This window comes from Eleutherodactylus coqui, chromosome 8 (assembly GCF_035609145.1).
Source record: "Eleutherodactylus coqui strain aEleCoq1 chromosome 8, aEleCoq1.hap1, whole genome shotgun sequence".
NCBI lineage: Eukaryota > Metazoa > Chordata > Amphibia > Anura > Eleutherodactylidae > Eleutherodactylus > Eleutherodactylus coqui.
This window is the reverse complement of record NC_089844.1, coordinates 1,261,826-1,274,304: the sequence shown is the minus strand read 5'-3', so window position 1 is coordinate 1,274,304 and position 12,479 is coordinate 1,261,826. Positions and strand designations below refer to the sequence as shown.

At 51.8% G+C, this 12,479-nt stretch overlaps 1 protein-coding gene across 1 annotated transcript in view; it reads left to right on the top strand.

The window, feature by feature from the left end:
* Nucleotides 1-12,479, top strand: part of LOC136576110 (scavenger receptor cysteine-rich type 1 protein M130-like) — a 513,398-nt gene that overhangs the window by 225,702 nt on the left and 275,217 nt on the right. The window contains exon 5 of the mRNA XM_066575131.1: nucleotides 8,825-9,136. Within this exon, the coding sequence (XP_066431228.1) occupies nucleotides 8,825-9,136 (312 nt within the window). The remainder of the gene's footprint in view (nucleotides 1-8,824; nucleotides 9,137-12,479) is intronic.

Below are 12,479 nucleotides of genomic sequence, written 5' to 3'. Positions count from 1 at the left end.
CCTCTTCGGGAATGAGAGTGGAAAGTTTCTCCTTATACCGGGGGTTGGCTGAATGCTTCAGCTAGGAATAATGGAATAGGACCCCGGTTCTATTTTGTTGGTTTTCAGAACTGGGGCCATGATTAAGAGGGACGGCCGGAGGCATTCGTATTGTGCCGCTAGAGGTGAAATTCTTGGACCGGCGCAAGACGGACCAAAGCAAAAGCATTTGCCAAGAATGTTTTTTTTTATTGTTGGAGGAGGGGGAGGGTTTAGAAGAGGTGGCATAGACTGCCGCAGATACCAGAACCGAGGAAGGACCACCAATTCTGGGTGTGGGTAGGACGTGTGCGGTCCAAGGCTCTGACTCAGTCCCAGCCACCACCAAAATCACCCAATGTGCCGTTAGGGAGATATAGTGGCCCTTCCCCCCAGTACTTGTCCACGTGTCCGTGATTAAGTGGACCTTCCCAGTAAACGCGTTAGTGAGGGCATGATTAATCTTGCGGGAGACGTGTTGGGGTAGGGCTGGGACGGCACACCGGGAAAAATAGTGGCGACTGGGGACCGAGTAGGGCGGGACCGCCGCCGCCATCATGTTTTTGAAAGCCTCCGTTTCCACAAGCCTGTACGGCAGCATCTCCAGGCTGATCAATTTGGCAATGTTCACGTTTAATGCTTGAGCGTGTGGGTGCGTGGCGGTGTATTTGTGCTTGCATTCCAACGCTTGCGCAAGCGACAGCTGGACACTTCGCTGAGAGACATTGCTGGATGGGGCCAAGGACAGCGGAGGTGAGGGTGTGGGTGCAAGCCGGGAGGCGCTCTTGCCTGTGTCCTGAGAAGGGGGTTGGATATGAGTGGCAGGTTGTGGCACAGGGGGAGAGGCAGTGGTGCGACCCGAAGGTGGTGAACGGCCTTCGTCCCACCCTGTGGGGTGCTTGGCCATCATATGTGTCAGAACCGGCAACTCTCGGGGCCGCCGTGCCCGCACCACCGGTCCGGCCACCCGGGGTACAGGAGCGCGGCGCAGAGGTACCCCGGTTCTTGTGATCTCCCCGGGCCGCTGTAAGACTGGTCGCCGCCGGGTTGCTAGGGAGGCAGCTGGTGCTTCTAGTGTCCTGACTACCAGGCTGGCTTCCCTAGTAACTGTCTGTGCAGCTAGACTGGGGGCGTGTCCCCAGCACCGCCCTGATTAGCCCTGCTGCTGTCAGGCTCCCCGCCCCAATCAGCTTCTGGGGCGGGAGCGCTGACAGCATTTAAATAGGTGTGTTTTCCTCTCAGGCCTCGCCAGTGTTAGTTTGGTTCTCCAGCTGCACCCGCGTTTATCCTGACTGCTCTTGTGACCTCGGCTTTTCTGACACCTGCTTTTGGACTTGACTACGTTTTTGCCTGACCCCTCCGTACTGCGTACCCTCTTGTTGCCTACCCGGATTGTCTGACCATTCTACCGTTGCTTGTCTCAGTGTCTGTTTGTCTCCCGTGTCCCGCTTCCCTAGTGAGGGTAGGGACCGTCGCCCAGTTGTCGCCCTGGGGGTTAGCCCAGGGGGGCAAGTAGGCAGGGACAGGGGTTGCGGGATATCTCAGGGACCCCCATATCCCGGACACTGTCCTGACAGTAACACTGGCCGAACTAAGGTCAGACCCTTGCATCCGCCCGGCAACTTTGAGCCCCTCGATGGAGGCCGTGGCGGCTGTAGCGAACCAGGTCCAGGTCCTTACGACCCTTGCCCAGGACCTAACAGCCCGCTTGCAGCCACGGGAACAAGTGGCAGCTGCAGGTCCCATGCAGCCCTCGTCCGCTCCAGGAACGATGTCAGAACCTCGAGCCACGCTTCCGGATTGCTTCTCCGGAGAGAGAGATCAGTTTTTTGCATTTAGAGAGAGCTGCAAGCTCTACTTTGATCTCCGCCCCCACTCCTCTGGTACTGAATACCAGAAAGTGGGAATCGTAATTACCCGCCTGAGGGGAGAGCCCCAGAATTGGGCTTTCTCGCTACCAGCTGGCTCTCCAGCCCGACTATCCCTTGACGCCTTTTTTTTCGCCCTGGGTCAAATTTATGACGAACCCGACCGGGCGGGCTACGCAGTCTCCAAACTTCTGGCCCTGCGCCAGGGTTGTAAGATGGCGGAGGACTACTGTTCCCAATTCCGTCAACATTGTACGGAATCCCGGTGGAACGATGCCGCCCTAAAAGACTTATTTTTGACCGGTCTGTCTGAGGGTCTCAAGGACCTACTTGTGGCCCACCCAGAGCCTAAAACCCTGGAGCAAGCCATGTCGCTGGCTATTCGAGCCGACCGACGTTTGAGGGCCAGACACGCCGCTCGGACCACCCCACTCCCCACGTCTACTTCTTCGACTGACCCGACCTTTTACCCTCCCACCACCGAGGCCATGGAGCTGGGAGCCGTGAACCCCGAGCAACGACGGGAACACCGCCTGAAGAAGAACCTCTGCTTCTACTGTGGGGAGCCGGGTCACCGCATTGCTACCTGCGCTAAGAAGCCACGGCAGGAAGAACTCCCGCTCCTAGGCAGTTATCGGGGGGACTGTCTAGGAGCCAAGGTACTCCCTGTGTTGTCCAAGATGTTAGTGCCTTGCACCCTAGAATTTCATGCTTTCCACCGTACTGGGCAAGCCTTTGTTGATTCGGGGGCTGCGGCTAATTTCGTTAACTTTAATTTCGTTGCTCAACTGTCCGGGGTTTTGTTACGTTTAGAAACTCCGATTCTGGTTTCAGGAGTGGACTCCACTCCTTTGCAAGCAGGGGTGGTTAATCTGGTAACCCCTGAAGTAAGGTTTACTATAGGAGCCTTACACGTGGAAACCTGCACCTTTCTAGTGATGAGAGATTTGTCTGTGGACGTCGTCCTAGGCCTCCCCTGGCTCCGGGAGCACAACCCGGTAGTAAATTGGGACACGTTGGAACTGGTAAAGTGGGGTCCCCGCTGTGCCAACCACCTTTGTGCGGTGAAGGTGGGAATCTCCACCTGCGAGGGGAGCCCCCTACCAGAATACCTCTCCGAGTTTTCTGACGTGTTCTCCAAACAATTATCTGAAGCTCTGCCCCCTCATAGGGAATGGGACTGTAAAATAGACTTGATTCCTGGGGCCAAACTTCCTAAGGGCCGCATTTATAACGTTACGGTTCCAGAGAGAGAATCCATGAGGGACTACATCCAGGACAGCCTGGCCAAGGGGCACATCCGGCCCTCAGAATCCCCGGTGGGTGCCGGGTTTTTCTTCGTTGAGAAGAAGGATGGGGGTCTCCGGCCCTGTATTGACTATAGAGAGCTAAATAAAATCACAGTCCGAAACCAGTATGCTCTTCCACTCATTCCTGACCTCCTCAACCAGGTCGCTGGTGCCCGATGGTTTTCTAAACTTGATCTCAGGGGAGCATACAACCTCATCCGCATTCGGGAGGGGGATGAGTGGAAAACCGCCTTCAATACGCCCCTCGGGCATTTTGAATACCTAGTTATGCCTTTTGGATTGTGTAACGCCCCCGCCATTTTTCAGGGGTACATGAACTCAGTGTTTCAGGATATCATGGGGGTGTTCGTGGTTGTATATCTAGACGACATTTTGATTTTTTCCTCCGACTTGCCGAGTCACCATACTCACGTTCAGACTGTGCTAGCTCGACTCAGACATAACAAGCTGTTTGCTAAACTCGAGAAATGTGTTTTCGGGGTACAAAAGATATCATTTTTGGGGTATATCATCACGCCATGCGACTTCCAGATGGATCCTGAAAAGGTGAAGGCCATCACGGAGTGGGCTCAGCCAGGGTCGTTGAAAGCCCTTCAACGCTTCCTCGGCTTCGCCAACTACTATCGCAAATTCATTAAAGACTTCTCCGTGGTGGCTAAACCTCTAACGGACCTCACCAGAAAGGGGGCAGATGTGAGGACCTGGTCTTCTGAGGCTCTGAGGGCCTTCAATACCCTAAAGGCGGCGTTCTCGTCTGCACCTGTCCTAGTACAACCGGATCTGTCCAGTCCTTTTGTGGTGGAGGTAGATGCCTCTGAGTTTGGTGTGGGAGCGGTACTGTCCCAAGGTCCCTCCACTCTCACCAACCTTAGACCGTGTGCCTATTTTTCTAGGAAGTTTTCGTCCACCGAACGGAACTATGATATAGGCAACCGGGAATTGCTGGCGATTAAGTGGGCTTTCGAAGAGTGGAGGCATTTTTTGGAAGGAGCCCATCACCAGATTACGGTACTCACTGACCATAAAAACCTCACTTATCTAGATTCCGCTAAGAGGTTAAATGCTCGGCAAGCCCGCTGGGCCTTGTTTTTCTCTCGGTTCAATTTTGTTGTTACCTATAGACCCGGTTCTAAGAATGTCAAGGCGGATGCCCTGTCTAGGAGTTTTGGTTCTCCGGAACCTTCCGAGCCGGAGCCTGAGAGCATTCTCTCCCCCGGGGTGGTCCTCGCTGCTGTCTCCTCCGACCTTTCACCTCTCATTCACGCCGCTCAACAATCTGCTCCTGAAGCCCTTCCGGAAGGCAAATTATTTGTCCCGTTGTCACTGAGATTGAAAGTGTTAGAGGAGACACATGCTTCAGTCCTAGCTGGACACCCCGGTATCAGGGGTACTCTGGAGTTAGCGGCCAGACTCTATTGGTGGCCGCACATGGCCAAGGATGTACGGGTATTTGTGTCCGCGTGCCCGGTTTGCGCAAGGGGGAAGAACCTCAGGAGACGTCCTGAGGGGCCTCTTCTGCCCTTGCCCATTCCGTCCAGGCCATGGTCCCATTTGTCCATGGATTTTATTACTGATCTGCCATCCTCGCTGGGGAATACGGTCATTTGGGTAATAGTTGACCGTTTCTCCAAAATGTCTCATTTTGTTCCACTTGGCAAGTTGCCTAACGCCAAACTTTTGTCTGAGATGTTCATCAAGGAGATTGTTCGGTTACATGGCATCCCCGAGGACATTGTGTCTGATAGAGGGGTTCAGTTCGTCGCTCGCTTCTGGCGAGCCTTCTGTAAAAATCTAAACGTTAATTTGTCCTTTTCCTCCGCTTTCCATCCCGAGAGTAACGGACAAACGGAACGGATGAACCAAGAACTTATCCAGTATCTGCGACTGTTTGTCTCTGATAACCAGCATCAGTGGGCCAACTACTTACCTCTCGCCGAATTTGCTATTAACAACCATGGTAACTCGTCGACCCAACTGTCACCTTTTTTTTGTAACTATGGGTTCCATCCCCGGTTCTCGCTTTCTACTCCTTTGGTCTCGAACAATCCGGCCGCCGACATATCCGCCGAAGAACTGTGCACAGTTTGGGCCCAGGTTCGTAAGAACCTTCAGGGTTCCCAAGAGAAACTGCGTAAATACGCAAATAAAAGACGTACTATCTCTGCACCTTTTGTGGTCGGGGAGCAGGTTTTATTATCATCTAAGAATCTGAGACTTAAGGTTCCCTCCCTGAAACTTGCTCCTCGGTTCATTGGCCCATTTACGGTTTCTCAGGTTATCAACCCGGTGTCATATAAGTTGGCACTTCCTGACCCCTGGAAGGTCCACAAGGTTTTTCACAAGAACTTGCTTAAGAAGTATGTGACTCCAGTTCTCCCCACCCAGAACCCGCCTCCTCCCTCTCTGGTACAGGGGGAACTGGAGTATGAAGTAGAAAGGCTTGTGGATGCCCGACAGGTTAGAGGTGGGCTGCAGTACCTGGTCCACTGGAGAGGATTTGGCCCTGAGGATAGGACGTGGGTCCCTGCCAGGGACGTTCATGCGCCACGCCTAGTCCAGGCATTCCACAGGGCTTTCCCGCTTAAGCCCGCACCTGGCCATGGGGGTCCGGTGTACCCCCGTAGAAGGGGGGGTACTGTCAGAACCGGCAACTCTCGGGGCCGCCGTGCCCGCACCACCGGTCCGGCCACCCGGGGTACAGGAGCGCGGCGCAGAGGTACCCCGGTTCTTGTGATCTCCCCGGGCCGCTGTAAGACTGGTCGCCGCCGGGTTGCTAGGGAGGCAGCTGGTGCTTCTAGTGTCCTGACTACCAGGCTGGCTTCCCTAGTAACTGTCTGTGCAGCTAGACTGGGGGCGTGTCCCCAGCACCGCCCTGATTAGCCCTGCTGCTGTCAGGCTCCCCGCCCCAATCAGCTTCTGGGGCGGGAGCGCTGACAGCATTTAAATAGGTGTGTTTTCCTCTCAGGCCTCGCCAGTGTTAGTTTGGTTCTCCAGCTGCACCCGCGTTTATCCTGACTGCTCTTGTGACCTCGGCTTTTCTGACACCTGCTTTTGGACTTGACTACGTTTTTGCCTGACCCCTCCGTACTGCGTACCCTCTTGTTGCCTACCCGGATTGTCTGACCATTCTACCGTTGCTTGTCTCAGTGTCTGTTTGTCTCCCGTGTCCCGCTTCCCTAGTGAGGGTAGGGACCGTCGCCCAGTTGTCGCCCTGGGGGTTAGCCCAGGGGGGCAAGTAGGCAGGGACAGGGGTTGCGGGATATCTCAGGGACCCCCATATCCCGGACACTGTCCTGACAATATGCCTGCGCATGCTGGTGGTGGTGAGGCTGGTACTGGTGGCTCCCCGGCTGATCATGGTGCGACACAGGTTGCACACCACTGTTCGTCGGTCGTCCACGCTTTCGCTGAAAAACATCCACACCTTTGAGGACCTCGGCCTCTGCAGGGTGGCTTGGCACGAGGGGGTGCTTTGGGAAACAGTTGGGGGAGTCTTCGCTCTGGCCCTGCCTCTACCCCGGGCCACCCCACTGCCTCTTCCAACCTGTCCTGCTGCTGCACTTGCCTCCCCTTCTGAAGACCAGTCCTCAGTTGGCTTAGCGAACCAGGTGGGGTCAGTCACCTCATCGTCCAGCCGCTCTTCCTCCGAATCCTCTGTGCGCTCCTCCCTCGGACTTACTGTCCTTACTATTACCTCACAGATAGACAACTGTGTCTCATCATCATTGACCTCCTCATCCACTGAAAGCTCTTGAGACAGTTGCCGGAAGTCCCAACCTCATCACCCGGACCCCGTAAGCTTTCCAAAGGTTGGGCATCGGTCACGACAAACTCCTCAGGTTAGAGAGGAACCATTTTTTCCCAATCAAGGCAGGGGCCCGAGAACAGTTCCTGGGAGTCTGCCTGCTCATCAGAATGTGTCATTTTCATGGAGTGAGGAGGCTGGGAGGAAGGAGGAGCAGCAGCGAGACGGCGTAGAAGACTGGGTGGTCGATACATTGCTGCATGCATTTTCTGCTATCCGTGACAGGACCTGCTCACACTGCTCATTTTGTAATAAAGGTCTACTACGTGGACCCATAAATTGTGATATAAAACTTGCCTCTCTCCTAATCCCGCTGCAGCCGGCTGCGATTCACCTGGACCCGGAACCCGGCCTGTGCCCACACCCTCTCTTGGACCTCTGCGTCGTCGCCCGCGTCCACTGCCGCGTCCTCTAGGCCTACCCCTACCCCTCAGCATGGTGTATTTTGAATACAGCAGACACAGAGCGTTGTAAAAAATAAGGCAAGTATTTGCCTGCACTTGGAGGCTGACAGCGGTTATGTTACGCACACTGTAGGCCAAAAAAATTATACGCTAGGCTGCAGAAAGGCCTAGCTGGCTAATAGTGAGCCACTACAACTCCTAGCAGCCATGCAGTAAACTGCACACGCGCACAGGTAGCCCTAAGCAGGAGCTTTTTTGGGGTACTTGTTGACAGGATTCTACACTACCACTGTCCCTTGCTGACCAGTACTGCCCCTTTACTCTGTATAATTGGCTGCAGACTGAGAACGCAATAGTCTGTACAGCCCAAGATGAAAAAAAAATTGGTGCAAAACTGCTCCCAGCTGCCACAACAGTAATGCACACGGTCAGAGGTAGCCCTAAGAAGGACCGTTGGGGTACTTGTTGACAGGATTCTACACTTCCACTGTCCCTGCCTGACCAGTACTGCCCCTATACTCTGTATAATTGGCTGAAGACTGAGAACGCAATAGTCTGCAGAGCCCAAGATGCAAAACAAAAATTGGTGCAAAACTGCTCCCAGCAGCCACAGCAGTAATGCATACGGTAAGATGTGGCCCTAAGAAGGACCCTTGGGGTTCTTGAAGACGCTGACAGTAGCCTAACACTCTCCCTATAGCAGGAACAGCAGGAACAACACTCTCCCTAATCTCTCCCAGCGTGTGTCTGAGGCGAGCCGCAGGCGAGACTGCTTTAAATACTCAGCGGTCACTTGATCTCCCCAGCCACTCACTGCAGGGAGGTGGGATAGGGCTGGAACGTCACAGGAGGAAGTGGTAATGCCTTCCCTGTATGTCTATTGGCCAGAAAATGGCGCAAAACATGCAGGGAAGGAAATGGAATTGACTCGAGTATCGCGTGGTGCTCGTCTCGAGTAACGAGCATCTCGAGTACCCTAATACTCGAGCAAGCATCAAGCTCGGACGAGTACGTTCGCTCATCTCTACTTGTGACTTGATGATGTAGATGATATTCCTAGAATCTGGGGTGTATTAAGAGATATTACTATTGGTCGCTGCTCTAAGGTATTCTCTCATGAAGATTGTTGTTATACGAAGAAGTTGGCTCCGGCTTCTCTAGTCCAATCAGCCGTGATCTCAGGGAGTCATGACTTGGGGTTCTGGTGAATTGACACCCATGTGATGCAGAACTTATCAGATCCACTCAGTGCCCATCTTCATTCTGGCTCATAGAGGGACCCTGAGCGCTAGTCACCCCGCTAAGATGTGCATTGTACTTAATGGGCATTTGGAGAGTGGATGTTATGCTGAGACGAGCGCTTTTATATTAGCATTTCCTTATATTCATGGATTTTTATATTTATTTCTATTTCCATAGTTCCAGTGAGATTTTCCCAGGAAAACACAGAATGCGAAGGATTAGTGGAAGTGAGATATGAAGGAGAATGGTGGGGAGTGGAATATTGGAGGGGTAGCAGAGAAAACATTGCTAATGTGGTTTGTAGAGAGCTGGGATGTAACACTGCAAATCTACAACATCATGTGACCACAGGGGAGATATTTGTGGATGATGACAGGAGGAAGTTGTCTCTACGATGTACAGGAAAAGAGTCATCCTTGTCACAGTGTGAATATTCTACATATGGTGGTCGATATTCTTCTGGATCTCTGATGGGCGTGAAATGTTCAGGTAAGATGTTTCTTTCCTCTCCACACATCACACACCAAACTGGATACAGCATCATACCTGACAACCTGTACAATAACTGCACTGACAACTGCTGAGAGAATGACACTAACTAACAACCTCCAGCAGCTTCATCCAAAGATGTTTTTTATTAGCCATCAGTCTCATCATGAAGGAATATTATACTAATGAACTGGAGCCCTCTGTGTACATGTCTGTGGGGATGATGGGACTTGTAGTTCTGGGTATGAGATGTGTTAGAACAGGTGAGATCTGCTGGTGATGAGATGCCAATTGCTCAGTTATAAGCTCTATAAATGGTGACCCTATTACTGTAGTCCATCAGTCACATACAAAGTGATAAATCCCAATTATCAGGTGCACATATCAGTTGGCTGCAGGGCCGGACTGCCCATTGTTTTGCCAACTCGAAAGGCAACAAGATCCGATATGGCTTTAAAGAAGGACAAATGGGTTGATATATAGCAATTTATTAAAATGGCAATAATTAAACAAATTTATGAATAATAGGTGATATTGATTACAATTGTATAATGATTCTCCTAGACAAAGGTTAAGTAGATAAATCACCAAATGCTAGACAGAAACATAATTTACTTTACAAGAGACTGCATATACCCACAACATACAAACTGTATTCGTCTATTAGACATCAGCTGAAGAAAGTAGCAGCAAAGACTAAACCAATCGTTCATCATCATCTGTCTATCAGCTGGACAGGTGGCAGTGAAAGGCAAAGAGAACTCCTGGAGATTTACACTTTGTGGGTATGCCTCAACATGTGTCCAAATAAAAACCTCAAATTTTATGCCACCAGACCAAGTCCTTATGTACTAAGAAAAATAGCTTAATCAGCCAGCCGGAATTAGTGTATCTTGACGCCTCCAGCAAGTCCTGGTGGAGCCAAGATTGACAGGGGGGTGACGCCCCTGTACCAGTTTGGCTGCACAGCAGCCTTGCAAATAGGTCCTGGAAGGGCACTAAAACTGGCCGGAAGATACATGCAGCTGTGCCAAAGCAGGCCCTGCTGCTAACACACTGCCAGAGCTGCTAGCTCGGCACCGAGGCACTCGCCACAGACCCGGTTCAATGTTCTAGCAATTCGCCGAAAGCATCATGAAGTGGCTTTTGCTGGGGAGCCAGCGGCGCACCACAGGAGGCAACCCCACTCCCAAAACCAATTTCACTTTAACATCCCGCCGCTACGCTGCAGGGCCAGGGGGACAGAGAGTGTTATGCGGTGGCTGCACAGTGAAGGAGCACATGCCACCGGCCTTTCTTCCCCTCCTCAGTGGGCTTTCCCAGCGGTGGAGCAGAAGTGCTGATGGTGCAAGCTGTCCGCGGAGGAGTGACCAGCAGGGATCTGAGTGTGCCGCGGCGGAGCAGAAGCAGCACATAGGGTGCCAGCTGTCAGCGGCGTGAGCAACGTCCGTGGAGCTAACACTACCGCCGGAGGAGCAAGAGCTTTGAGAGAGGCAACGGGCAACAGGGAGCAGACAGTTCCGCCAGTAGAACACAAGCAGTGAGGGTGCCAGCTGTGAGCGGTGTTAGGCGGAAACTTACCAGCAGCACGGTCGGGTCTTGGCAGCACGCCAGTCCAGCTGCGGGTGTCCAGGCACAGTGTTCTTCCTTCCAGGTCCGGCGCCGGTTCCCTTAGGGCGGCTGTGCGGCTCTGGGTGCCTCTTCTGATGTGAGTGGATGGGTCTTCTTCCTCCACCCACAAGCATGTCATTGGCTCCGCCCCTTTGCTAGGGATTAGAGGCAGCAGCTGTCAAGTTTCATTGCCAGTGTTTGTTTGTATCTAGTAAGGTTAACTAGGTCTCTCTGGTCCCCTTAGTCCTTGTGCTTTAACCCTTGCCTTCCCTTGCTGTAGTTTCATTTAGCCTTTTGTGTTTCTCTGTGGTAGTATCTTTCTTAGTTTTTGTGCTCCTTTTTCCCCTATAGTATCAGATTATCCCTAGACAGTATAGGGTCCGATGCCCAGTTGTCCCCCTGGGTTTAGCCAGGCCGAGGCAAGTAGGTGTGGATGGTTTTTAGGGACTTCCAGTCTTATCTCTGTACCCGCCTAGCAAGCGGGGGTCCTTGGGTTGAGGGTATCATTACTTGTTAGGCTTACATTATTATACTTTAACGCTGCCATGTTCCAGCCTTAACATGGCAGCATTTATGCACACTCTGCTAGTAGGACCTTCCTGTCTTGGCCCAATCGGGAGCTAGGGGTGTGACAGGGGCATTCCTCCTAAAATACAAAGAAGCAGCAGCACTCAGTCGTAAAACACCATCTGGTGCGAGGTGAGGGTCCTGTATGCAGGCTCCATTGGTCCCCACTCCTGCGACCCCAGTAGCAAGCGATTGTAGAAAAACGGAGCAGCACCACAGGTCTTCCAGAAAGCTGTTGTTTTTATTTAATCCATAAAAATGGGGCACCAACGTTTCAACTCATGCAGAGTCTTTTTCAAGCTGACCACCACTATAGAACACCATAGACTTTAAAGAAAACATACACCAATTAAATGGAACCCACACCCAACACATAATTAAAATGACAGAGGCTCACCTGTGACCAGAAACAATCATAGAATCCGTATGGGAAGCATGATGTCAGGAGCAGCTGCGGCATACCTTATAGCTCAATAATGCAAACCCAATGCATTTATGCGGGATTACTAAGTCCATCGCAGTAGTGCACACGCTGCAATGCACTTTGTGGCTCAATGTCGGAGATCACATGCCCACTGCGCATATGCGAGAGTCCTAGAACTCTCGCGATAGTTCGGACATCACACAGGGCTTCAGCATATATTATGCCCGTTCATACTGATGTAACCATAGACATAGCGATATGTCTACAGTGAAAAGTACTTATACACAATGGCAATGGATCGCATCCACATAGCACACACTGTCAAGAGGCCGCGGCAACTGCCTCCATCTACCATACTGGTCTACATCATAGATTGCCATGCCCCCAACTGTCAATCATCCAGAGGCTCCAATAGACCAAACATTACAGCGGGGTTTGTTCGTGAAAAAGCTTAATTCACTCAAACAGGGGAAAAAAACAACAACTGATCTTCAACATCAGCGAAGCCTTATATAACTGCCAGTGTTATGAAAAAGGACTAAATATTACATTTTATCAAGAATCCCATTGGTCGTATGCAAATTAATTTTATTATGGTTATTAAAGGCACCGATTAATCATCCATAAACCAGTGCATCAAGATAGAAATAAATCGTCATTATATGAATAGTGCAGCGCCATTGCTCGTCTCCCGCCATCAAGTCACAGGGGTCCTGTCAACATATAAAAAACATCAATTAA